The sequence below is a fragment of the Vulpes vulpes genome, chromosome 4 (genome assembly GCF_048418805.1).
Source record: "Vulpes vulpes isolate BD-2025 chromosome 4, VulVul3, whole genome shotgun sequence".
Classification (NCBI taxonomy): domain Eukaryota; kingdom Metazoa; phylum Chordata; class Mammalia; order Carnivora; family Canidae; genus Vulpes; species Vulpes vulpes.
Window position 1 is genome coordinate 80,860,684 of NC_132783.1, and position 27,141 is coordinate 80,887,824.

The 27,141-nt window shown below is 53.0% G+C and overlaps 1 protein-coding gene across 2 annotated transcripts in view; it reads right to left on the bottom strand.

Annotated features, from left to right (window-relative positions):
• Positions 1 to 9,517: 9,517 nt before the first annotated feature.
• Positions 9,518 to 27,141, bottom strand: part of LRRC20 (leucine rich repeat containing 20) — an 83,769-nt gene continuing 66,145 nt past the window's right edge. For both annotated transcript variants that reach the window (XM_072756223.1, XM_072756224.1), the window contains exon 5: positions 9,518 to 12,045. In XM_072756223.1, coding sequence (XP_072612324.1) covers positions 11,891 to 12,045 — 155 coding nt within the window. In that variant the 3' untranslated portion in view covers positions 9,518 to 11,890. The remainder of the gene's footprint in view (positions 12,046 to 27,141) is intronic.

The following is a 27,141-nucleotide window of genomic DNA, read 5'->3' on the forward strand; positions in this document are numbered from 1 at the left end:
GCGCCAGCCCAGCGAGGACGGTGGGACACTGTGTCCCGGCTTGGGGCGCGGCGGCCCGGGCGTTCGGCGCGGCCCCTCCCCCGCCGGCAAGTTTCTAGGGCCGCACCCGCCTCGGGCTCCGCGTTCGTAACGAGGTGCAGAGCTCCTGCCCGGCACCCACCAGATGCCCCACAGGTGGTCCCTGGAGCTGCACGGGAGGCACCTCCCTCCCATTACCCGAGCCGCCGTCAAGCCCCCAACAGCCACCGCCAGGGACTTTTGTCACTGGAAAGAAGATCCCAGGTTCCAGGCAGAGGAGAGGGAGTGAATGGCCCGTCGTCCTTTACTGGGGGGGCGGCTTATATCCAGAGTTCTGAAGAAAAGCTTGGAATCCAGCTTGGGCCCAGGTTCCCTCCAGCTCCTCCTCTGCCCTGAGTGGGGGGCAGTCTCAGAGCTCCAAGGCCTTAGAGGGGTCTAAGGGGTCTAACTCCACCCTGGGGTCTGGATCCTAAAGCCCAGCAGTGGGTACTTCTGCCTCTAATCACCCTCTCTTTGCCCGGGATGGCCCAGAGACAGCAGGAGGGAGTCCACCCTTCTGCAGGCCAAACATCTGATTTTCTTTGGCCTTTTTTCTTCCCGTGGCCTCCCTCAGGATTATCTGTAAAACGGGACTATTTTTTTTTTTTTTTTAAGATTTTATTTATTCATGAGAGACACAGAGAGAGGGAGAGAAGCAGAGACACAGGCAGAGGGAGAAGCAGGCTCCCTGCAAGGAGTCTGATATGGGACTCGATCCTGGGACCCCAGGATCACACCCTGGGCCAAAGGCAGGTGCTAAACCGCTGAGCCACCCAGGGATCCCAAAATGGGACTATTAATAGTCCCTATCTCCCAGAGTCACTGCAAAGATTAAAGGAGTTAATCTGGCACATAGTAAGTGCTCTGTACATCTTGGGTATTCATACCATGACTGTCTTGAGTCCACCACAGTTCTTAGGGTACCTCTGACGGTCAGGACCCAGACCTGTGACGGTCATGAAGCCCCCTTGACCAGTGCAGAACACCACCATAAAATCTGTATAGCCCAGCACTGCCAATCGTTGTAGGTATGACTTTGGGAAAGTCATATAACCTCCTTGTGCCTCAGTTTCCCCTGATCTACAAAATAGGGATAATAATAGTACCCACCATAAAGTCAAGCACTTAAACAGTGCCTGGCACATAGTAGATGCTCAAGAAATATGAGCTGTAAGTATGTGGGCACTAGGCTTTGAATAATTCAATCTCACTTTTTCGCTTTTCTCCCCCTCATTCTTCCCTATTCTCCTGCCTTTCACCTTTCCTTAGCAGCCACATCATCCTAGGGCATTGACTTAGGCTTGTGGCCAAGTTCCCTCACTCCTTTTTTAATTTGAATGGTTCTAGATCATAAAGCCTCTTTTTCTTCCTTCTGCCTCCCATTCTACAGACTTCTCTTTCTTCCACCTTTACACAGTGCTCAAGTACATGGACACACCCTAGCACCACACAGGACATACTCTGTGGGTCTAGCCTCTGAGGAGCAGGGAGGGCAGTGGCACGGATGGAAAAACCTGCGTGTGAATTCTTCCTCCACCACCTATCACCTGTGTGACCCAGGTGACAAGCCCTCTGCCTTAATTTTCCCCATCTATACAATGGGATTCCTGTTCCTCATCTCAAGGCTGCTGTGAAGATTGAAAGTCAAGTTCTCCTAATACAGTGCCCTTCCTTATTCCCCAAAGCTATGGGTAGAGTCCAGATAGACTGGGTAAGATCTTTCCATGCAGATTTTTTTTTTAATTGTCTCCAGGGGATCCCTGGGTGGCTCAGCGTTTGGGAACCAGACTTCGTGTCTCTGCCTCTCTCTCTCTCTCTCTCTCTCTCTGTGTGTGTGTGTGTGTCTCATGAATAAATAAATAAAATCTTAAAAATAATAAAATAAAATAAAAATTGCCTCCTTTCACTCTCCTCCTTATCCCAAAGGGGCTCCCAGGAAACCTGAGGGATCTCAATGTCCTATTTTTTTTATTTTTAAAGATTTTATTTATTTGACAGAGAGAGCACGCACACAAGCAGGTAGAGCAGAGCAAGAGGGAGAGCAAGAGGGAGAAGCGGGCTCCCAACAAGGGGCTCAATCCCAGGACCCCGGGATCATGACCTGAATCAAAGGCAGAGGCTGAACCAACTGAGCCACCCAGGTGCCCCTAAATGATTTATTTTATTTATTTTTTATTTTATTTTATTTTTATTTTATTTTTAAACGATTTACTTTAGATCACGCCTTCCTCCTGGGTTCACCTGACTGCAGGGCTGGGGTACTTCCCAATGCTGAACTGTGGATCCAGAGCACTTCGGACAAGCAAGGCACCACTGCTCCTATTTTGCAGGGGAAGGCATCGCACTACCCAGTGGCTGACCCAACACCGCACAGCTGGACGGTGGCAAAAAGAGGAGGAACTCTCTTCCAGACTTCCTGGGCATTTGCCCTGCTGCCCCCACCCCAGCCTGCTCTCAAGGTTCTTGGCCCTCTGGGAGCATCTGAGAAACTGCAGGTGTAGTCACCCAGGGCACAGAAGGTGGAGGTGTGGAGGCCGAGAAAAATTAAGGCCATTCCACCTGAAGTTTAGCATTAGCACAAGTACAGCCATCTTAGGCCCCTGGGAATAAGAGCTGAACTTCACAGGAAAAACTGCAGAATGTCCTCAGCAGGGAATCCCATATCAGATCTTAAGAAACTCCCCCACCCTTTCCCCCATATTGGAATGGAAAAAATTCCTCCACCCCTTCTGAAGATCCCCTAGACCAGCCCATAAAAAACCCAGCTGTAACCCACTTCGGGTCCAAGCCCCTGCTCTGCTGTGTGGAGTACACTTGGACCCAAGCTCGAGCTTGTAAATAAACCCTCGTGTACTTGCATGGGTGTCGGTTCCTGGTGGTTTCTCAGATTCGCAATCTTGGGCACAACAGAGGTCCACCCCCTCCTTGCCCTGCAGAGCTCTGACTGCCCATTCTGGCCAAACTCTAGTCCAGGTGCCTCATCCTCATGGGATTGGTCCCCATCCCAACCTACCTCCATTAGCTGTGACCTGGGGATTCTTCTCCAGAAAGCCCCACTATCCAGGAAACTGATTTGCATCTGAAAAACTGGGAACCAAGAGGTGGCTGGAGGGCAGTGGGATTGCAAAGGTCCTTGACCTGAGAAGAGCCTTGTGTGCTGAAGAATGGATGTAAACACCTGCTTGGAGATGGGTCTAGAGGGAGCAGGGGAGGAGGTAGAGGGCGATCTTCTTAGAATCAAGCTTTCTGGGGGGCAGTGAGGGAGGTCAAAAGGGACAATTGCATGATTCGAGGACTGCCTTTCTCTTTGGAGGTTTAACATCTTGGTCACAGGCCTTCGGTGGGTATGGCTGGAATAGACATGAGCCCCTTCTCCTCTCAGCCGGGTTGGAGGTATGTTTGGAGATGCCTGAGAGGGTTGGTAGGAGCTGAAGGAGGGTTGGCATGAAGCCACGGAGGGCCCTGTGGCAAACCTCCCCGGTGGTGGGAAAGCCAAGTGTCTCCGATGGGAGGCGCAGTCTCTCCTTGGCTGGAAATGGAAAGGCACTTGGGCCTTTGAAGCAAGGAAGGCCGGTGGCAGAGCCATCAGTTTCAAAAGGCTCAAATCCACAGGGAAGGGGAAGGGGACTCAGCCTGGTGGCGATAGGGTGGCTGGGAGGCAGAGCCCAGCCCACTGCTGGAGTCGTCAGCATCTATTTGGTGGTAATGGGCGTCAGGAGGTGCCCCTCCTCTCCAGCCAGCCTCCGAAGAGCACTTCCTCCAGAATGCTTTCAAATGCTTATTAGTGAGCTCTCCCCAAGGAAGGAGGCCAGAGTTGTTATCTGCATTTATAAATGACAAGGAGGGCTCCGAGGACTGACTCACTTCCCCAGCACAGCCGGGGCAGCGCTGCTGTGGAGGAGAGGCCGGCAGGGGGGAGCGCTAAGCAGAAGAGCTCCCCAATGTCAGGGCCCTGTGGGGGCCCCAGAAAGAACCCAGGGGCAGGAGCCAGGAAACCTGCCCATTGGTCTGGGCCCTGCCCCTGGCTCCCTTTTCGTTCTTGGGCAAGTCACTCTGGGTGCCCTTTGCAACAGTCCCTCTGGAACTCCGTGTCCTTCCCCATCCCTAACACAGGAGGGGTTTGGGCCAGAAGAACTTTCTCACTCTGACCGTTTACCTTGTCCTCAGGAGAACCCCAGGTAAGAAGTCTCTTCCTGAGTAGGGGGGCTGGGCGGCACCCCCAAGCAGCTCCAGCTCTCTGGCTGGGGTCCTGCATTCCTGGGCTGTGGTGCTGTAAGCTTCTGGATCAAAGTGGGGTTCGGGTGAGGCTCCCCAGGGACAGGAAGGACACATGTTGGGGAAAGGTGTCAAAGCCTCTTGGGAAAGGTGCAGCTTTCTGGAGGCAGCGCCGGGAGCCTCCTGGGGGTCAGGTGGGGACTTTATAAACCATTTCCCCAGGGCCCTGGACAACAAGTCTAAGAAACATGGACTCGGCTCAAAAGGCGTGGGTTTGACGGCCAATGGTTCCTTCTGACCTTGGCCAGGTTCCTGGCTTACTCCTGCCCCCTCAGTACCCTCCTCTAGAAAAGGTACAAACAGTAGCTAGCTCATGCGATGTTGTGGGGATTAAGTGGACTGAAAAATGGGAAGCACCTGGCATAGTCACAGACCCGGGGTAAGCTGCTAGCGTATATTTTGATTTTACTGCTTTCACCTCCTCTGTTCCTCTCCCCACCTTTCTGTTCCTTTTTTGCAGCGCTGGTTACTTTCCTTTCCCTCGAGCTTTGGATCCTTTCACAGAAACCCAGAGCTGCAATCCTCTTGGTTCTGGGAACAGTCACACCCTCCCAGGGGAATCCGTTATTAGGAAATCTTACCCAAACCTAGAGAAGAGGCCAAGGTGGCACGTGCACGCTCCCAGCGCCGGCGAACAGGCTGGCCCCTGAGAAGGCACCACTGTGGGTTGGTTGGTTACCATGAATTAAGGGCACACTCTGAGAAGTTACAAGCAAACTTGTTCATTTGTGTCCAGCAGGAAAGGACGTCGGCCCCAACGTGGCTATTTGTTGCTCTGGAAGACGCTCAACGGGCGTCGGAGGCAGCAGCAGGCTGAGTCCAGGCACACTGGCTTCAGGTCCCGGAATGTTCTGGGAACCGGCCTCAGCACTGGATGAGATCGAATAGAACCTTTGACCCCTGTTCATCCTATAGTAAGATGCGTGTTTTTAGCTTCTGAATATTACACTTTGGCACTACCTACTCCCCACCTGCACCCCGGAGACTTGCAGAGGATGACACAGGGTCTCAGAGGTCGAAAGCCATGGCCTCAAAGCTCAACGTGCCCAGGTCACGTGATGATCGTGTTAAAATGCTACTCTGGGGGATCCCTGAATGGAAAAAATTCCTGAAAACTCAGCGGTTTAGTGCCGCCTTCAGCCCAGGGAATGATCCTGGAGACCCGGATCGAGTCCCACGTCGGGCTCCCGGCATGGAGCCTGCTTCTCCCTCTGCCTGTGTCTCTGCCTCTCTCTCTCTTTCTCTCTCTCTCGGTGTGTGTCTCTCATGAATAAATAAATAAAATATTTTTAAAAAAATGGGACTCTGACTCAGAAGTTCTCGGAGGGGGGTACCTAGCCTCTGCAATCCCAACTCGTCCCCAGGTGCTGTCGATGCTGCCACCCGAGGACCACACTTTGGGTGGCAAGGGCCCCCGGCAACATCTCAGGGTTGTGTGCAGGCCCCTCCCCTCACCATCCCGACAGGTTGGAATAAGATCAGGGGAGAGCCTAACCTACAGCAGGGGGCTCCTGCTGGTGGGATTTCAGGCACAGTGGCAGGCCGCTGGGGGTACCGGGGAGCTGCCCATGCTCTCGGCTGTGTGCACGAGCTAGGGGCCACGGTACGACTTGGGAGGGGGGGAGGACCACGGTGAGGAAGATGTCCTCCTGCTTGTCGGTCCCCTAGTGAGACACAAGGGCCCGAAGCCTGAGCAATCTGGAGTATTCTAGGAAAAGCGGAAGCCCGTGTCCCCGGAGTGCGGGGGAGTTAGGAGCCTCAAGCTAGAGCCCGGAGGCAGGGAAGAAAACAGGCTTGAGGACCAAGACAAGGACTTGGCTTTCATGCTGAAGTGCCATGGAGAAAGCTGCAGAACTTGGCCAGAGGAGTGGCTTAGGATTGAAGAGGACCTTCTGGGGGTGCCTGGGTGGCTGAGACAGTTAAGAGTCTGACTCTTGGTTTTGGCTCGGGTTGTGATCTCAGGTTGGTGAGATCGAACCTTGCATTGGGCTCTGCGCTCATCGAGTCGGCTTGAGATTCTCCCCCTGCGCCTCCCCCTTATGCTCTCTCTCTAAATACATAAATCATAAAAAAAATTAAAATAAAAAAATAAAAGGACCCTCTGGGCGCAATGCAGGAAAGAGAAATACTCTTCAAGGTGGGCTCTGCTTCGAGTCTGGCGTACCAGGGCTCAGGTGGGCCTGGGAACCTCTATTCTAAAATACCCAAGTAATGGACTCTCTGTGGGGTCCAGAGACCCAGCGCCACCCCTTACACAACTAACTCCAGGGGCCCATTCACATTGTTCTCTAGGTAACTGGTGCCAATCAGCTGGAGCGCATGGTGAGCGACATCCTGGTGGGCAGCGCAGTGCGGCAGCCCCGCAAAGGCCACCCTTGAAGGTGCCCCCACTTCAGGTGCTTCCAGTCTCCAGGAATGAGGATGCCCGGGTCCCTTGGCTGTAAGAATTTGGGCGTACACACGTGGTGCTTCATGAGCCCAGGTTGGCCCCAAGCCAAGGCCTGGAGGGCCTCATCATCCCCAGTCATTTGGTGTCCTCAGAGGCCTGCAGCGGAGCTTGAGAGATCCCCAAACTATGAAGACAGAGTGAGCGGGGTGAGGGGGTGGGGGGGTGATGGTCAGTGTCCCACCAGCACCCAGATGTGCTCCAGGCCTGTGCGACAAACAGGGCGGCACCCAGTGCCCCCATCCACAAGAGGTTCTTGGGAGTAAGGGCTGTGCTCACACCAGGCGGGTGTGCCAAATGGGCGTGATGCTGCTCACCGAGGGCTGCTTACCTGCATCGTCTGCTGTTAACCCCCCTCTGGTATTAGGGAAGGCAGGCAGTGGTGGCGCCCATTCCATAGATGAGGAGAGTAAGGCTGAGGGTGAGCAACATGTGAGCTGGCGAAAGCCGTCGTTTCTCCTGTTTGAGCTGGCCTCTTGGTTGTGACCCCAGCTCTGCTCCTTCCAGGCCCCTGCTAACCATCCCTCCCCCCCAACCCCCAATAACCCTGTTTCCACATCTGCACAGCGGGGCACTGCTAACAGTAAAGAGAAATCTACACCTGCCTGCCCAGTGCTGCTCAACAGCAGGAGCTCAGTGGAACGTTCTTGCTCGGTCCTAAAGCAGCTGGGCTCATGGCCCTTTTCTGAGGAAGGGGTTCGGCCCACCTGGCCCTGAGACACAGGTCCGCAGCCTGGCCTGGCTGCTCCTGGGCCCCGAGTCACGTGCTGTCCCAGGCCTGCCCTTCTGACCTGGTATTTCTCAGAGACTGAGAACCAATACCCCCTGTGCATGGTGAGGGATGGTAACCAGACTTCCTGGGGTACTCTTTTCACAGTACACGCATGCACTGAATCACTCTCTTAGACACTTGAAGAGCTGAAGCTAATATAATGTCATGTCAATTATATCTCAATAATCATTAAAAAAAAAACCCAACCCTCTGCTCCCACACTGCACACTGTCTACACTGCTAACACTTGGTTATATCCTCGTCTTCTTCAGCGTAAGGGCACCATTCCAAAAAACTCTCGCCCAGGAAGTAATAAAAGTTGTAAATACCTTTATTGTTCATTCTGGGTGCTTTGAGAATCATTTAAAGGAAAAAATGGCTCAGCTCTTTAGAAAATACCTTCAAAAGAGAGTGTATAGCTTAAGACTTCGAATTCCTTGCCTCAAAATGCCCCCTGGCTGCACCCACCCATCCTAAACCAGAGGATAGGGATCCCCGGGTGGCTCAGTGGTTTAGCACCTGCCTTTGGTCCAGGGTGTGATTCTGGGGTCCCGGGATCGAGTCCCTTGTCAGGCTCCCTGCATGGAGCCTGCTTCTCCCTCTGCCTGTGTCTCTGCACCGACCCCCGTGTCTCTCACAAATGAATAAATATCTTTTTTTTTTATTGGAGTTCAATTTGCCAACATATAGCATAACACCCAGTGCTTATCCCATCAAGTGCCTCCGTCAGTGCCTGTCACCCAGTCACCCCCACCCCCCAAATAAATAAAATTCCTTAAAAAAAATAAAAATAAACCAGAGGATAACCTTTTTTTTTTTTTTAAATATTTTTTTCTTTTTTTATTTATTGATGATAGTCACAGAGAGAGAGAGAGAGGCAGAGACACAGGCAGAGGGAGAAGCAGGCTCCATGTACCGGGAGCCCGACGTGGGATTCAATCCAGGGTCTTCAGGATCGCGCCCTGGGCCAAAGGCAGGCGCCAAACCACTGGCGCCACCCAGGGATCCCTGGAGGATAACCTTCATCCAGTCTTGGTGAAGGCGTCCATCCTCCACTGCACTGAAAGCCCACGCAACCACACCCAGATATTTAGCTACTGTGACTCCGTCCTCCCACAGGGACACGCTATTCGTACTCTCTGGAGGCAGGGCTTCCTTTGCCATGAGGAATCTCGAGTTCTGCCTTAATGGGCCAACGTGGCGCTATTTTGGAGAGCCAGGGTTTGACCAGAAGAAACAGAGTCCTGTGCCTGAGCTTTGGGGTGAGGGTGGACAGCCTGCGTCCAGGCTAATCCGCAGGGGCAGTTACAGCAGGGCCCCAGATTCGAGAGACAGGGGTCTTCGGGGTTCTTCTGGTGCAGCCCCTTCACAGACAGGAAACGGCCCGGAGAGGGAAAGGGATTTGTCTAACTCAGCACTAGCTAGGGTTGTTCCAAGATTAAAGGAGTTAAGCTGTGCCACAGGCCTAGGCACTGCCTGGTGCCCACTAAACTGTTCGGTACACGAAGATAATGGAGTGTGTGGCCTAAAACCTAAGACAAACTCGGCTGGCCCTTCAGATGGAGAAAACCAAACCTGACTTAAACTCCGAACTCGAGCAGGCGTCGACCATCCGGAGTGCTGGCCCCACCCGGTGTCTGATTCTGCAGAGCTGGGCTGGGACGGGTAATTTGCACGGCTGACCAGTTCTCTAGGTGCTCCGCGGCTGCTGGTCCAGAGACATCTGCCTGAGAACCACAGACCCTGAGGAATCCATTGCTAAGGTGTAATTTCTGGCTGCCCTGCAATGGCAGGGTTCTAGGGCATGCAGCACTTTACCTGCCGCCCACCTGCGAATATTCTGAGTATCACCCCAGAGGGTGCCTTTTGACCTCAAGCTTTCAATAAGAGAGGCAGCCCCTCAGGTGTGACCCCCAGGCTCCTGGAGGTCTGTGTGGAAAGAATGAATCGAGCACCAAGCAGGCAGATGAAACCAATGCGTTCTTTATTGCAGACTGAAGCTAAGGGCTCATTTACACAGTGGGCTCCGATCTGGGGGCTTCTCTCACTGCCCAAGCTTCCCCAGACAGGCAAGGGAAAACTCCCCAAGCAGAGTAGAAAACAACTTCCAGAAGCAACCCCTTCAGAGAGCTTCACGTGAGGATCTGGGGAAGCAGGAGCTGGGTGTGCAGAAGGTAACCAGAGAGCCAGTGTCCCGAGGGCCAGGCAAAGCCAACCCTCATCTGGTGACTTCAGGTCACTCCCTTCACTGCAAGAGTCCCGCAGACTCTGAAAAGATTTAAGAGACCCAGGGTGTCCTGGGGCTGGTTTAGGGAGAGGGGTCTGGAGTAGCAGGGGGAGGGCTGAGAACCTCCATCCTCTACTCCAAGGATATCCCCTGGGTCAGCCCTAGGCCCTGGCTTCTCAAATGGTAAAGTGCTTCTAGGAATTACCCAGGGATCTTGTTGAAATGCAGGTTCTGATTCTGGAGGTCTAAGGTGGGTCCTGGATTCTGCATTTCTAACAAGTTCCCATGGATGCCAGTGCCACACTTTGAGTTGCAGGGCTCTGGCCATACAGTGCCTTTGTGCAAGAAAAGTGCACCTATTCTTTGACAAGGAGTAACCCCACTCCGGGACACCGGGTGGGTGGGGCCAGGCCAGCCTGGACTGGGCCATGGTTCCCACTTGTCCACAGCTGAGCCCTGGAGCACTGAAGATCCATCCTGACCTCCCTGCCCTGCAAAGCCCTTTCCCAGAGCTTGGTGAACCAGGCCTTATGACACAAGAGAGTAAACACAGCATCTCTTGGGGCACTGAGCACTCAGTGATGGGCCAACCAATGGTCCAACCTGTCGGTCCTTGCCAAGAGACAAGGCGTCTGGGCAGGGGCAGGCTCCAGGGCTGGGGAGGAGAGAAGGAACACAGCTTCTGATAAGGGTCTGGGCTAGGAGAGGCTTAACCCTGGGAGTAGAAGAGTGGCTACTGGTGCATGGATGTAGGGTTGGGTGGCCTGGCCTGTCCCATGTCCTGGGGCCTCAGGTATCTCCCACAGACCAAGACGAAGGTCTAGGCCAGGTGGGTTCTGGGCTCTGAGTCCGCTTGCTCCACAGATGAGAAGGTGGGAGGTGGATACTTGGAGGGATCAAGAAGTCAGGAGTTCTCCAAACCCACAGATATTATCAGAAAGCAAGAACCGTAGGCCCTTTCCTCATAGGAAACCAGTTGTCCCAGTTTGCCAGGTACTGTCCCAGTGGGAGCACTGAGGTCCCATGTCCTGGGAAACCCTCAGTCGTCCCAGTTGAACAGGGATGGTTGGTAGCCCCATGGCCTGGCCACATCCCAGACTTCAGATGGAGGGCCCACAAATGACTAGGTCATCAGGGCTTTGGGTGGAGGCTTGGGAGCTGGCCAGCCACAAATCCAATGGTCCAAAGTGCCCCCAGCTGGACCAATGAGGAGGCAGCCAGGCTGCGGCCAATCACCTGTCCCAGAGCCACAGGCACAGTCGGCTTTGCTTCTCTTGGGCCACCTCTCCCTCGGCTCAAGGGGTGATGCAGGCACACCTGGTCTGTCCTGAGGCGCACTCAGAACTTTTTACCCCGCTGATATCTTCATCTTGAGGAAGGACAGAGCCGACCTGATTTGCTCCTCTGGTTTCCTGGCCTGATGGGCCTTGGGCTCCTCTATAAACCTTCGCAGCCCTGGCTAGAGCACAGGGCCACACTCTCTCCACAGCTTTCCCACAACTGCTGGTTCAGGCTCCTGCCAATCCAGAGACCCACAGGGCCGAGGATGGGGCCCCGTAGAAGGCCTCATGCGGGTCAATTCTCAGGAAGCAATAAACAGATGGAGGTTATCTTCTATTCCTCTCAGGCCAGTGGCTGGCTTTCGGCACCAGAAATAAGGCCTCGAACCCCACAGTGGCCCGGAAAGCGCTTGGCAATGGCCATCTGTGAGCTCAGATGGTGCCTGATGGTTTGAAGGTAACTTGAAGGCATGTGTTGCCCAAAAAGCCTCCAAGGAGCTCAAAGGAGGCAAAGCCCCCCCGCCCCCACTGCCCCTTTTCCCAAATAACAAGGCTCGGAGAGGGTGGGGGTCTGCCCAAATGTGCACAGAAACTGTGCGTGCCCAGCATCCGGGCTCTGGCCCCACCTGGCCCCCTCCTCCTGGGCCCCCTACTGCTCTAAGCTATCTATCTCGGACCAGCTGCACCCCCTCCCACCACGTGTGCTCTTTGGCCCACCCGCCCCCAGCCACCCCCCCAGGCTTGGCCTCCCATGGGCCCGTGGGATGCCCTCCCCTCAGGGTGCCAGCTCAGGTGGCCTCTGTCCCTTGCTGGGTGGGCATGAGGAGGGAGGCCTAAGGTGGGGGGGCCCGGGCGCCCTCAGGAGACATGAGCATGTCAAACTTGATGAGCGGCGGAGCGATGACGCGCACCTCAGCGCTCAGGGGGTTGAAGCGGAGATTGATGCTGCGCAAGGCGGGCATGGCAGCCAGCTTCTCCACGGGCACATCTGTGGGGGAGAGAGGGCAGGTTGGGGGGCCAGCAGGCAGAGCAGGACAGGGAACAGGAAGACGCTGCTACAGCTCCCCACTGCCCACTGCATGTGGGGCTTCGCTGCAGGCACCCAGCCCCGGGTGGGGGGGCCCTGGGGACCACTGCACCACTATAACCACATTCAGGGAAGCATCCCCCCAAATACAGCTAACTGTGGGGATTGCCATTTATCCCAGCACGGCCACTCCTGGGTAGAATTGGAACAAGGGAAAACAGGTTCTGGAAGACTTGGGCACAAACATCCCCCACAGCGCTACTCCCAACAGCCACATGTCCAGCCACAGGTAAGCAGATAAACTCAGTGTGGTTCTAGCCAAACAGCAGAGTATTATTCAGCCAGGAAAGGGAATGAAGCCTTGGTACGTGCCCTGGATCCCAAAAACATTATGCTGAATGAAAGAAGCCAGATCCAAAAGTTAACACAGCGTAGGATTCCATTTGTAGGAAACGTCCAGAACGGGCCACTCCATGAGGCAGAGGGTAGATGAGCGGTACTGGGGCCTGGGGAATGGGAGTGGGGTCCCCCTTGGGGTGAGGAAAGTACTTTGGAACTAGGTAAGGCGATGGCTGCAGAACACTGTGAATGCACTAAATCCCATTGAACTGTACACTTTAAAATGGCTGGTTTTATGTTACATGAGTTTTGCCTCCATTAAAAGAAAAAAAAAAAGAAAAAAGAAAAAAAAAACAGAACAAGGCAGCAGCTGCGTGAGGTCTTGCTAACACTGTACAGCATCTCATACCTAAACTTTAGGATCACTCAGTCTTTGGGTCAGGTCCCTCTAGGTCACAGTAACCGCTGTGAGCCTAAAGCAAATTCCTAACCTTCATCATCTTACAGGCTAGATCTACCTCACAGGGTTGCTCAAGGATGGATGGGAGAGTATAGGCACCCTGCACAGTACTCCGTGGCCATCGGATACGACGACTGAAGGGAACCGAGGCCAGAGAAGTTAAATAACTTGCTTAAGGCCCCAAACTCATAATGAGCAGAGCCCAGGTTGGAATCCAAGTTTTCAAAAAGAGTGCAAGAGTCCACGGGGGGAAGGGGCCAGGCTGGACACAGAGGGGGCAGCTGGGCTAGGGTTTGAAGGGTGGGCGGGATTGAATGAGGGGAGAGGGCACTTGTGGCTGGAGGGAAGTAGAGGCCAAAGAGTAGGGACAGGATGCCAGACCAAGAGCTGGGGGCAGCAGGAGAACTGGAAGGTTCTGTCAATGGCATCTAGAATGGCGCCATCCAGGCCCAGATCCTGAGGGCGCAGTCGTCTTTTTTTTTTTTTCTTTTAAGATTTTATTTATTTATTTATGAGAGACACAGAAAGAAAGAGTGGCAAAGACATAGGCAGTAGGAGAAGCAGGCTCCATGCAAGGAGCCTGATGTGGGACTTGATCCTGGGACTCTAGGATCACGCCCTGGGCCGAAGGCAGGTGCTCAACCGCTGAGCCACTCAGGTGATCCCCATGAGGGTGCAGTCTTGCAGGGAGTTTAGAACACCAAAGCCTGGAGGACCTCTCAGCCCATCTGGGCCCGGGGAGACCTGTGGGACAACCAAGCTGTGCTTCTGTTCCCCACTTTGGACCACCGTGTGGCGGAGTCTCTACTTAGGAGTGTGCATGTTGTGGTTTAGAGTGTTCTGGGCCACCTGGATTCAGATCCCAGTTCTGGCATTTTCTCGCTGTGCATCCTTGGGCAAATTAATCCAACTTTCTGTGACTCAGTTTTGTCATCTGTGGAATGGTAATACCACCTATCTCATGGGGATATTGTAAGGCTCAGAGGAGTTAATTCAAGGCTCTCAGAGCAACGGCTGGACACAAGAGCAGACGCCAACAACCAGGAGCCAATGCCATGACACAGAGGCTCAGGGATCAGCTGCCCTGGATGCAAACATCCCCTGCACCTCGATCCAACTCTGCGAGCAGCCCATACAGCATGTGACCTCCCACCCCACCCCAGTCCAGGACAGGGCCAGGGCTTCACCCCTGAGTCCTGCACAACCTCCAGCCATCAGTAATGGCAAGAACAACTCCTTCCTCTTTTGGATGCCTTGCATTGGGAAGATGGAGGGTTTTCTGTTTTTGTGCTTGTTTTGTTTTTAATTTTTGACCACTTTGGCATGTTATATGCATATTTTTAACTTAGGTAAATGGTACTGTGTTATAGATCTCATTCTGTTGTTTTGTTTTATTTAATAAGCACTGAAAGAAAAATTTTTTTTGAGATATACGTACAGCAACATGCCTCAAATAGGTAAATTACAAATAGATAATACAGATAGGTAAATACTCCGGTGACCAGATCAGGCTATGATACACTTCAAGGATTCCCCTAGGGCTCTCTTGTGCCTCTTTCTCGTTAATCCCTCCTTGGTTTTTCTCATCACTGATTCACTTGCCTGTTCTTGAACTTAATACAAGTGGAAACTACTTGTATGTCTCGCTTTAGACCTTTAGTGTAACAATTTTACACTTGGGGACATTTTAAATATAATTTTCTCAAGTTACTCTTTTTACCTTTTTACTTGGAAATAATGTCTTATAAAAAGCTGCAAAGGTAAAACTCGTACAGAGAACACCACAAAACCTTTCACCAAGATTCACCAATTGTTAGCATTTTACCCTCTTTGCTTTATCATTTGTACCTGCTGCGCCTTCTCTGGACACAGACACACAGACACACTTTTTTCCTGAATTATCTGAGGGTAATATACATATGTCATGGCCCTTCATCCTTATTTCACTGTGTATTTCCTTTTTTTTTTTTTTTTTAAGATTTTATTTACTTATTCATGACAGACAGAGAGAGAGAGAGAGAGAGAGACAGAGGCAGAGACACAGGCAGAGGAAGAAGCAGGCTCCATGCAGGGAGCTGGACATGGGACTCGATCCCAGGTCTCCAGGATCAGGCCCTGGGCTGAAGGCGGCACTAAATCCCTGAGCCACCAGGGCTGCCCTCACTGTGTATTTCCTAAGAATAAAGACATTCTCTGCTGTAACAACCACAGCTATGGATTTTGTAAGTTGATAGAACCCTTACCTAACATATGGCACATATTTCAGTTTTCTCAGGTGGCTTAATCATGTCTTTTCTAGCAACCCCCTCCAGTACAGGATCCAGCGGTCACATGTTGTCCTGTCTCTTTGTACTCCTTTCTGTCTTTTGTGACACTGACATTTTGGAAGAATATCAGGACCATCATCTCTGTCTTTTTAATAGAGTCTCATGTTTTGGGACGCTTGGCTGGCTCAGTTGGTACAGCAAATGACTCGTGATCTCAGGGTTGTGAGTTTAAGCCCCAAGTTGGACGTGGAGCCTACTTAAAAAAAAAATCCTAGGGGCAGCCCAGGTGGCTCAGCGGTTTAGCGCCACCTTCAGTCCAGGGCGTGATCCTGGAGTCCCGGGATCGAGTTCCACGTTGGGCTCCCTGCATGGAGCCTGCTTCTCTGTCTCTCATGAATAAATAAAATCTTAAAAAAAAAAAAATTTAAAAAAAGAGCCCCACATTCTGTGGTTGTCGGGAGCTTCCCCATGATGAAAGACTGCCGAGGTGGTAGGTCTAGGGGTATCACACCCGAGGCACACAGTATCCCATCCCTGTCCCTCCTCATACGTGATGTTAACTGTCATCACCCAGTCCAGGCATTAATTTCTCCACTGTGTAATTACTGTTTTGTTTTTTTCCTCCTTTGTAACTTAAAAGAAGTCTGTGGGGACACACTTTAAGAGCGTGTAACTATCTTGCTCCCGTCAAAATTAAAATCCAACACCCCTAGATTTAACTCCTGCTGATTTTTGTCTAATCCGCTGCAAATTGACCTTCCAACTCCTGCAGCACCTTAGCATTTTACTGTAGGCAAGAGCCTTCTCTTCTCTCCCATTTATCTAATGGACTCTCATATTTCTAGCGGCTTATAGTTCCTTGCTGTATTTCATCATTTTAGTGCTCAAATTGCCCCTGATCCAGCTAGCAGGAGGCCCTCTAATCTGGCTCCAGGGTCTTGTGATGAACCCCGCTTCCCCCCACTTTAGATGCACTTCCTGACTTTGCAATAAGGCTCATCTCAAAGCTTTGCTGCCCCAGCCCCTAGCATCAGCCATCAGGAAGTCCTGCTTCCTCTAAGTGAGAAGGGTATAGGGCCAATACTAACAGTGCTGGTGACCGAACCATGTTTTACAAGCCACCCACGAGGCCCCAGTGTACATCTGATCTACCTGCTTTGGACTGCTGCCTAGAACACCATCCTGTGTCCTCCCACACTCTCCCTCTCTACTGTGCCAGTGATGGACAGCCAGGTGGCCTCTGTCCTTAAGGGTTGGTGTGACAATGTCTTTGGGTGTATGCCCAGTAGCAGAGTTGATTGCTCTGTCAAAGGATATGTGTGTATACTTCATCTAATTGATCTCTAGAGGGACACCTGGATGGCTCAGTGGTTAAGCTCTGCTTTTGGCTCAGGGCATGAGCCTGGAGTTCAGGGATCGAGTCCCACATCGGGCTCCCTGAGGGGAGCCTGCTTCTTCCTCTGCTTATGTCTCTCTCTCTTGCTCTCTCTCTGTGGGTCTCTCATGAATAAATACATTTTTAAAAAATTGCTCTCTAGAAACCATGCTGAGTCTATGAGGAGCTCTAGCCGCCCTAGTTTGAAAACTTTCAAATGAGGCTGCCCCAGGTCTGCCAGCCCCAACCTCCAGGCTGATGAGTCCTTGATCTTCAGCAAGAGTTCCGTGTGTTCTTCTCTTCCCATTGCCCTGGAGTTGCCCAGTGAGGGGTGGGCAGTACCTGGGGCTCCACGGCCCAGGGAGAGGGTGAGCAGGACCCACATTGGGCTCTGCTGCCCCCCTCTTTGGAAAGCTAAAGTGCTTCCACAATGGAATCCTCTGAAGACATCTATTCCCCTCCTTTGTGGACTTGGTGACTGGGACATGGCTACCTCCTTGCTCTTCCAGGAGAAAGGAAGGGGAGGCCTGTCACTCAAGTTTACAAAGCACTTCCATATTTGATCCTTCCCAGAGCCATGGAGTGGAGCACCACAGGGGCTCCTCAACCCATTTTACAGATGAGGCAACTGATGCCCCGGGGCTGCTTGCTCATTCACAGCATCCCCCCAGCACTTAGAGTCCAAATGGAGCATCAGCTGTCGTGGGAGGGGAGAAAGCAACTCAGAGGCCTTAAACCTGCATCAGTTGGTGATAGGGTACCCATGGTGGCAGGGGGGGGGGGGGCTCTTCCCTCCAAAGCCATCTGCCCAAGGTGCTCCTAGCAAAGTGGGAGTTTGTAGCCATTTGGGATCTCTGCCAGTGGGTCAGTGGTTTTTGTTTAACCAGTGAGCATTGAGGGCTTGGTGACCTAAGTTCTTTAAGTTTCTAGATCCTCACAGCAGTCCTGTAGCTGAGTACCATCTTCTCCCCATTCTATAGATGAGGAAAATTGTGGAGAGGTTAGGTAGCCTGGTCGTGGTCACACCCATGGAAAGTGCTAGAGCTAGGATATGAAGCCAGGGCCGGCTGGCTTGAGTCTGTGCTTCTCATGCACCCTCCCACTGAGTTAGGGACAAATGGAGCTAGGCAGGGCTAGGTAGGGGGCCACGGAATCAGGCTCACGACAATCCCAAAAATGTGGAGATGAAAGGAAACCAGAGATAAATAAACCAGACCATCCTGTCCCAGGTGCCAGAGGTAGGAGGTAGGGTCTTGTTACAACAGCTACTTGTGACCAACAAAGAATTACCCAAAAAGGACCTTAAAAAGGAAGTAAGCCATTAAAGGTGTTATCATTAGTCTTTACTCAATGGTGATATCAATAGATATGTTAAAAGATTTAGGTTCCCTGGTTGGCTTTCAATAAAAGACCAACCGTACAAGCCCTCAGTGGCAACCCTGTTAGGACCCATCTCACTTCTGAGAGCTTTCTCTCTATCTTTGCTTAATAAAGTTCTATTGCTTTATTCAATCTCCTTTGTCAGCGAGATTCATTCTTCGCCTCTGTGAGAGAAGAACCAAGCTCTCCTGTATCACCACCTGGCCCTCCAGCCTGGAATCCCATCCCCCCAGACCCCCACCAGCCAGGAGAACCCTCCAGATTCCCTTAGTAACAGAAGACAGAAAACAGCCTTCCTGCGGGGCTCCCGGGGCTCCAGCAGGAGTGGGTGGCTTTCCGACCCGGGGCACGTCACCCACAGCTCTCGGGGCCACCCAGCCAGGAGCAGCTCCCTCCCACAGTCCAGGGGAAGCCAGGGGCACAGAATTTCTGAGCTCCCTAAGGCCCCCTTGGCAGGTGTGGCATTTTTGCTGACCTGCCCTGAGAGAAAGGGCTTCCTGGAGATTTCTTGGATTCATTCCAGAATCTTCCACGCCTCCTTGTTCTGCTCTGGGTCACAGTGCAGAACAAACCTGTCCCTTCTCGTTCATGATGACGTTTCTGAAACTTGTTGCCCAAAATGTCTTTTGGGGTGAATGCAACCCCAGAGCCTTTACTTCATGTGGTTAAGTGTCGGGGGGCGGGGGCGGTTGGGGTAGGTGGTGGTTAGGATGCTGAACAGAGCTTTGGCATCAGAAAGAGAACTTTCCCGGTGCCTGATGGTTGCCCCAGGTGGGATCTTTGAATCTGGGCTATCTCACCTGTGAAATGCAGGGAGACCGTGAAGGCGAGGGGATGACGAGGGGGTGACGCGATGCCCTGCACAATGCCCTGGCCGCCCTTGCTCCCTCTCACGGGTCTGGTCCCTGCACTGAGCCCCGCAGCCCAGCACCTCCTCCGTGCCCTGGGACAAGCACCCCGGCTTCGGCTTCGGGCCCGAGGGCTGAGCTTGGCCAGCCTGGCCAGCAGGGTCGCGGAGCTCACCAGATGGCAATGGATGGAAGACCCAGTGCCGCAGAGGTGCTGAGCCCCAGACTTCCCTGCCAGCACCACGCTCCCCGAGCCCCCCACTGATCTGGTAAACAAAGGCAGAAGGAAATGCAGATAAAACTAAATGTTCAGATAACCTGCAGCCCATTGACAAACACTTGAGGCCAGCAGAGTAGCCGTTCCTCCAGGAAGCTCCTGTCTGCTGTTAATGCCTCGCCAGAGGGAAAAAGAACCTTGGCTTGACAATAGCCAGGCCTCAGCTTTCCCCAGAATCTTCTCTAGCATATGAAGATCCTTTTGAAACGTCCCTTATCTTTACTTCCTCAACCCCCAAGTATGTAGACTCCTCACAACCCTGGGGCTGCAGCTCCTTCTGCCACAGGTCCTGTCTCTCTGCTTTAATAAAACCACCTTTGTACAGCGAAGACGTCTCAAGCATTCTTCCTTGGCGCCTCCGGACCCCACCGACTTCACCGACACCCCCAAACGACATCCCCCACCACTACTCAGAAAAGGTCAGAAGCCCGGGACATGGCCTCCGTGGAGAAAATCAACCTGAAAGGCCCTCAGGTACTTCCTCCTTTTCACGGCTTGCTGGTCAGGGGCTGCACAGATTATGGCAGAGGGGCAATCTGGGCTGGGCGGCAGCCAGCAACTGAGGCACAGTGGGGGGGACAAGTTTGACCCAGGCCCTGGGTGGCCGGGCTGACGCGGAGACTGAGGCCTGCTTGGTACGCAAGGGAGGCAACTGCAGGAGTCCTGGGGCTGGAACAGGGGGCCCACCCTCATTGGCACTTTGGGGGACCAGGCTCAGAGCTCCCTGAGGCCCAGCTTGCTCTTTTTCTGGGGTTCAGGAAGGCAGGGGCTCTTCTCTGTCCTTGAATTCCCGGGGCGGCGGGCAGGGGCTGGTCAGCACAGACCGGGAAGGAGGTGGTGCCAGGGACCCGGAGCCCAACCACACCGAAGGGTCCGGTGGAGAAGGAAGTAAAGCCAGGCTTTTCCAGAACTCAGGGTTGGGAGCCGACTTCCTCCAGGGAGGGGAGCAAACGATGCACCGACCCCAGTCCCCACCTGCCACCCAATGGTCTCCCCTGCGCTTTACTGTCTGCTGATGTCACCGTACCCCCTGCCAGCAGCCTCCTCCCTACTGCTCAGTGGGCTCAGTGGGCCGGGCACGGCAGGAGGGGGGCTCGAGGGGCTGCCCGCCGCATTTTAGGGCTTCCACGTGAGCTGGGCCCCCATTTCTCCTGCCCCACAGCTGGGAACAAAGGGGCTCCTTAATTGGAAGCTGTACCGTCTACACTAATTGGCAGCAGCTCTGTAAAGGTCATGGCCACCAACACAGCCAGCAATGGGGGCAGGGGGGTGGGGGAGGTGACACCAGGCTTTCTGCCGCAGATCACTCAGATAAGAAAACCCCTTTGCATTGGGTTTTGAAGAGCTAAAGTCACTTCACAGGGTATGGTAACCCGCATGTGACACAGAAGGGCATCAAGGCCCAGGGGGGTGGAGCACCTTGTTTTTAACAAAAACCCATTTTGTAGATAAGAAAACAGGCTCCGATTCTTGGTGCTGACAACGATTCTCTAGCTCTACTCCAGCTCCCCTGAGTTTTTCAATTCAAAAGAAAAGCCTGACTTGGGCTTCTATGTTCGACTCTCATGGTCTTGTTTAGAATCCTGCTAAATGGTTTAGCCGGAACCCTCCACCCTTGATATCTGATTGGGTTCTTCGCGCTCCACCGTCCCCCAGGTGATGTCCGCTTACCCCAGTCTCCTGCTGCAAGAAGCCTGTGAGGTCAGTTCAGCCTCACTCACCCCCCTTTGTAATTTCCATCCACTGCCGCCCATGCTGCCTTTGGGATTGAGCCCAGTTCTGCACTGAGGTCTCTTCTCCTCTGCTGTAATAGTCTTGCTTTTACAGCTTTCCCTACTGCCCAGCTCTGGTTTTTCTTTGACAGGTCACCAAGACCGTGAGTGGTGAAGGCCGGACAGTTCCTGATCCCAGAGTCCTTGTGCTTCATCCTACAACACTGAGGGGCAAGGCCAAGGCCAGAGCTAGTCTCCATCCAGTGGCCCCTCCTCACCCCACAAAGGTAATCACGATGGGCAGATTTTGCTGAGCAACTCACTAGGGCTGGACCCCGGGCTGAGGGTGACATAATCTCAACTGTCAATACAGCCTGAATTCAGAGATGGGGGCTGAGGCTCAGAGCTACTGTCACCTCATCTCACCTGCCACTGGGGACCACTGGTCCTGACTCAGTTTCTCCAGAGGGGGGTTGGACTAGGACATTTCTCTCTCTGGACTCCTGACTCCCCCATCCCCAAGGGGGAGAGTGGCCAGTGACCTACAGAGTGGCCAGGGAGGCCAGTGGCCTACAGAGTTGCTGGTGTTCATGAGAGCAGCTGGGAAGCGGCGGGGGGTGATCTTTCTGTGAGGTCCCTGCAGTAGGTCTGCTGGATGTGACATGAAGACCAGGTGCGGCCCCGCCTTGGAGCAAGTCCCCACGACTCCAGGCTTAGAGACAGCAGTGCTACCTGAGTTCCCAGCTGTCATTCCCAAATCTACTACCAGGCGGGCCTCTCCAGGGTCTGCAATGCTCTCCAAACCACTCTGCCACAGACAGTGACGGCTTCTCGGGTACAGACCTGGGAGTAGGTGTAGTTCTTTGCCCTGATGTAACTGCTCAAGTCACAGACACAGCTCGGAGGAAGAAGCAATGGGGCCACCAGGCTGTCAAAACCAGTGGACTCAGTGAACTGGAGCAACCAAGCTAGCAAGCATAAGCCCAAGAGGCCAAATAGAAGTTTCTGGATAAGGCTTAAAAGCACAAAATTTACACTCACAGCATCCTGATGAGAGAGAGATGGCTGGAGGGTGGAGGTGGACATGAAATGACCTGCATTTTGTGGATAGGGAAGCTGAGGCTGGAAAGGTTAAGTAAGCTTCCCAAGGCCACAAGACACATCAGCAGCATGAAAGTAATAGAAGCTAATCTTTGGACTTTGGCACATGTGGAGAAGAACAGGGCCTCCAATCTCCCTTCTCCCGAGGGCTACACCCCAGTTACCATCCTTATCACCCTCATATTCTAGCACTAAGGCTGCCTCCTCCATCATTCCCTGTGGTCCCCAACCAAATGCCCAGAACACTTTACACCAGACACGCATCATGCATCGTGCTCTGTGCCGTCAGTGTGCTTGTTCACCCTGTAAATGCAACACCTAGTGCAGTGCCTACAGGGGGCTCAATAACTCTGTTGGGTGGATGAATGAATGAATGTTTTGGCTCCTAAACTAGATTATAAGCTCCTTCAGGCTTGGCACCACTTGCCTAAGCAACTCTGACCACAGCACATTCAAGAGTTGGGGCGCTTGCCCCAGCCTGACTCGCTCTGTGCCCATCTGCCAGTCGGAACCAGGTGTCTGTGCACCAAGGTTGTGATAGGTCACAGGCCCATTAGCACCAGTCAGTCAATTCAGAAAATGAGAAAACACTGATGTGCAAAACCAAAACCACCCATGTCCCATCATCTAGAATCAACCACTGGTAGTGTGCTGGCATATGGTCTTCCTGACTTAGCAATCTGCATGTGTGCCTTGGTCCATCTAGATTTGAAAAATGGCCTCCTTGATTCTATGCCATCATGGGCTTTTCTCAGTGATGTATCATAAATATCTTTTCAGGCTGGAAGTCCAACATTTTCATGACTGGGTCGTAGCCCATGGTATCCAGAGGAACATTCAGGTTTCCAATTTTCACTATGACAGATGATGAGGGGCGGAGTCCACCAGGCTCTGGGGTCACTTCATCTCTCAGCCTGTGACTGCAGAATGTAGGATGGGAACTTCTAGAATCCTTTAATGAAGCCAGAGTAATGCTCCTCCAACTTTCTCAGGGCCCCAACTGCATGATTATGATGATGATGAACTTCCACAGTGAGGCCACACAGAAGCCCATGGTAGAGAAGAAGACCTCCCCCAACCTGAGCTGGACACCATGAATGCAGGACGGATGGGGGCACAGTCCCCTGCATCATCCTGTCACCTCGAGGCTGCAGCTGGGGACCCCATACCCTGCCTGACCCCTCCTCACACTGCAGACAGCCAGCCCAGGCTCTTGCCTATGTCTGGAAGCTTCAAGTAATCAATAATAGAATCAGAGTGGGCAGTATTTAGAGGAAATTACTTCCCTGAGGTCAGCTTGACCTTATCTACCTCACTTGTCATTAGCACTACTGCCTAGCAAACCTGTTTTGTGCCAGTGGGATCTCTGGAGACAGGATGATCAAACGATCACTCCAGAGCGCTAGTCTTCACATGTGGTGCCCATAGTCTAAAAAGACCCTGAGAAGAGGAGGGGTCTGGGCCCAGGGAAGTGGTAAAGGAGACTGAGGGAGCCTCCCAGCACAGAAGACAGCAGAGACCAGCCCTCTGATTTCTGCTTTGGGTGGGGCCAAGCCCCATGACCTCTAAGGTCCCTTCTGGAATTAGGGTCTGAGGCTCCCCACGCCCAGGATGCAAGTTGTCTGGCTTCCCTGGCAACACCATGGCTCCTCATACCCTGCTGCAGGCTGGAGTGCACTAGAGAGTTTCCACGCAGCTGGCTGTCCCACCTCTGACCTGGGCAATCTCCTGTGGCCAGAATTCTTGGTTTTGCAGGACTCCAGGGAGTGTGGAATCTGAACCTTTGGGACACCTCACAATGGCACCTGGAGTGCTGGATAACAATGCAGGGGTAGCGCCCCAGGCCTGCTTCCTGAGGTTTGTGGACCTCTCCAGGTGACTGGACACGCAGTCGAGAATCCAGGCTGTCCCCATTCCTCAGGCTTGATGCAACACTTGGTGCCTGGAAACCTAACCAGCCAAGATCAAGGATGCTGTGCTAAGCTGAGCCGAGCTTCACGTCACTACTCAAAATGCCACAAGAGACAAGCAGACAAACTATGGTAACCTAGCAGGACAGAGAATCATGCCTATAATAGGAAAGCTCCTGGGGCACACTCATTCACATCCCTCACTCATGGCTGGGTCTGTCACTCTCGAAGGCTTGGAAGGAGCCAGGCGGGGGCAGTGGCTGAGCCTCCCCTACCCCACGGAGCCCCGTACTGGGGGTGTGAGGTGGGAAGGGTGGGGCAGGAAGGACATGGAAGTAGCCCTTGCTTTTGGGAGGCACAGAGGACAAGGCATGCCCCTTATAATCCTGCAAGCTGAGTCCCACGGCCCTCAGGGAAGACTGGATCAGCAAGCCCCCTGCTGAAAGAGAGTCCATGGGGGTGGGGGAGCAGACAGGGTAAAGACCCGGTCCTTAACCTCTGATCTGCCATTTCAAGTTGTACAATCTAGGGGCACCTGGGTGGCTCAGTGGTTGAGCATCTGCCTTTGGCTCAGGTCATGATCCCAGGGTTCTGGGATCGAGTCCTGCATTGGGCTCCCTGCAGGAAGTCTGCTTCTCCCTCTGCCTCTGTCTCTCTGTGTCTCATGAAAAAAAAAAAAAAAAAAAAAAAAGTTGTGCAACCTCAGGCAGGCCCCTTAACCTCCCTGGAGCTCCACCTTTCATCTTTCAAGGGGTCCTCTGCCTCATGGAGACACAGGGGCCATTATGGAGGGGCCGTGAGGTGCACCCCTAAGGAGGACGGGGTTACCAAGCTATGGAGAGTGCAGCGGGCGCCCCAGTGAGAGGACAGGGAGTGCAGAGTGTTAAGAATCCACAACTGGAACAGCAGATGGTGGCTACCCTGGTGGTGGTGAGCACAGTGTAACATGTAGATGTATGCATTCGCTATGTTGTACACCTGGAACTAAGGTCCTATAGTGCGTCAACCGTACTCCAAAAAAAAGAAAGAAAAAAAGAAAATCCGTTAATGAACCTAGAGACACTTTTTTCCGCCCTTCAAGCTTCCAGGAAAGGGACGCCCGGGTGGCTCTGAGGTTGAGCGCCCGCCTTGGGCCCAGGGTGTGACCCCGGGGACCTGGGATCGAGTCCCGCATCGGGCTCCCTGAATGGAGCCTGCTTCTCCCTCCGCCTGTGTCTCTGCCTCTCTGTGTGTCTCTCATGAATAAATAAAAATCTTAAAAAAAAAAAAAAAAAAAAAAAAGCTTCCAGGAAAGAAGAACAAAGGAGGAGAAAAGTGCCTGCCGAGAGCCCTCCTTGCCATTTCCGGCTTGGCCAGCAAAGGTGGGTTGCCAGGCGCCTCCTGCCGCGTGTCCTCAGGCCAGGCTGATGGACAGTCAAAGACGATCATAATAATTTTCTTCATAAATGACTCAGCCTCGCTGGCCGCTCCGGAGACAGCTAAAGAAGTAAATGAAATTGCCTGGCCCTTGCCAGGCATTTATCTTCCCAGTGATTTCCGGTGGTCTCTGCACCCCCCCTCCATCCCTGTGCCTATCCTTCCTCCCTGCTGAAGTCCCTGCTCTCCCCCCACGGCCCCCTCACTGGGCCCCTGGAAGGCGCCTCCTGAGCCTCCACTTGGCCCCCAGCGAGGTCTGGGGCGTGGGGGTGGGTCATGGGACTTGCAGATGGAAAAGTGATCACCTCCCCTAAAGGTTCTTCTCCCTGGGGTGGGGGACAGAAGTGAGAGTGGCACCTTGGAAAATCCTTCTCTGTGCCTACAAACTGAGGTTGCCAGGCCTAACTCTACAAAACTTTCTGCTCAGATTTCCGACCACTGTCAGAACTAAGACTTCCCTTACTGTTGGAAAAATAAGAAGCAAGGCTCTGAAGATAACCACCAGGTAGGAATGAGCTCCGCAGCCTCCCCTACCCCCGCCCCCAGGAAAACCAGCTTCTGGGAAACAAAACTTGGGTTGAAGGTGGTAGTTGGGGCAGCCCGGGTGGCTCAGTACTTTAGCGCCGCCTTCAGCCCAGGGTGTGATCCTAGAGACCGGGGATCGAGTCCCGCGTCGGGCTCCCTGCATGGAGCCTGCTTTTCCCTCTGCCTGTATCTGCCCCCCTCTCTCTCTGTGTCTCTCATGAATACATAAATAAAATATTTTTTTAAAAAAAGAAGGTGGGAGTTGGAGAGAGTGGTCAAGACGCTAATGACAGCAAGGAGGTGGAGAGAGCTGAGCCAGCGGCGTGCAGCCTAACAGCTCACAATCTACTCCCCAAGGAGGAAAATATCCCACATATCCCATGTGTAGCATCTGCCAATGCTTTGTGGTGCAAATACTCCCACCAGGGCCAATTTCCAGCTACTAACCTGACTGAGCACCCCAGCAGGCCAGGGGGGAGCCGAGCTGAGTAGCCCACCCCAGCAGGACTGCAGGCTCCTGCATGAAAGGTGCTGGTGCTCAGTCCAACTCCACACTTAAACTAGGATTCTCTGGCATAAACTTGTGCTCTGGGAACCAGCCCACTGTTTTATCACCCCTATGTTCTCAGTTGCCTTTGGCTTCTAGAAGTTCCTTGAGAAAATGTTAAGTAAGCTTGCTGTGCAACAGGGAAGAAAGGATTTTGTGGGCACTTGGCAGCAGAGCACCATGCCCAGGGTCCAGTATGGTCAGTGTAGAAGGGGAGCCCCAAGGGAAAGATGCAAGTCCACAGAGCTCACTCCTGCCACCCTTCCAGCCAAGCGTCAGCTGTCATGGCCAGGCTATTGCTTTTCTCATCCTGATAAAGCTACAGACACACATAGCAGACAGACGCTGGGAAGAAGAGGAAAGTTACAGCTTCTTCAGGATGGAATGCTGGTGTTGCTGGAAGGTCTGGGTCTAGCTTAATGGTTCTTTTCTTTTTTAAGATTTTATTTATTTATTTGACAGAGACAGCACAAGCAGAGAGAGTGACAGGCAGAGGGAGAGGGAGAAGCAGACTCCCTGTGGAGCAGGGAGCCCAGTGTGGGACTGGATCCCAGGACCCTGAGATCATGATCTGAGCTAAAGGCAGACACTGAACCAACTGAGCCACTTAGGTGCCACTAGCTCAATGGTTCTATCACGCCTGCTCTTTCGAACCATCTGGGGAGTTTAAAAAATCAAAACCTACCATCAGAGATTCTGATTTAATTGGCATGGAGTGTCGTCTGGACATGAGGGCTTTTATAAGCTCTCCAAATGATTTGAATATACAGCTAGCTTGAGCACTGTCGGTCTTCCCAATGTTGTTTAATGGGAGAATTTGGCAAAAATATGCACACAGCACTTCCATCCTGGGATGCTGCCCACCTGTTCTGCTCTGTGAGGGAGAGCTGTCAGGAGCCA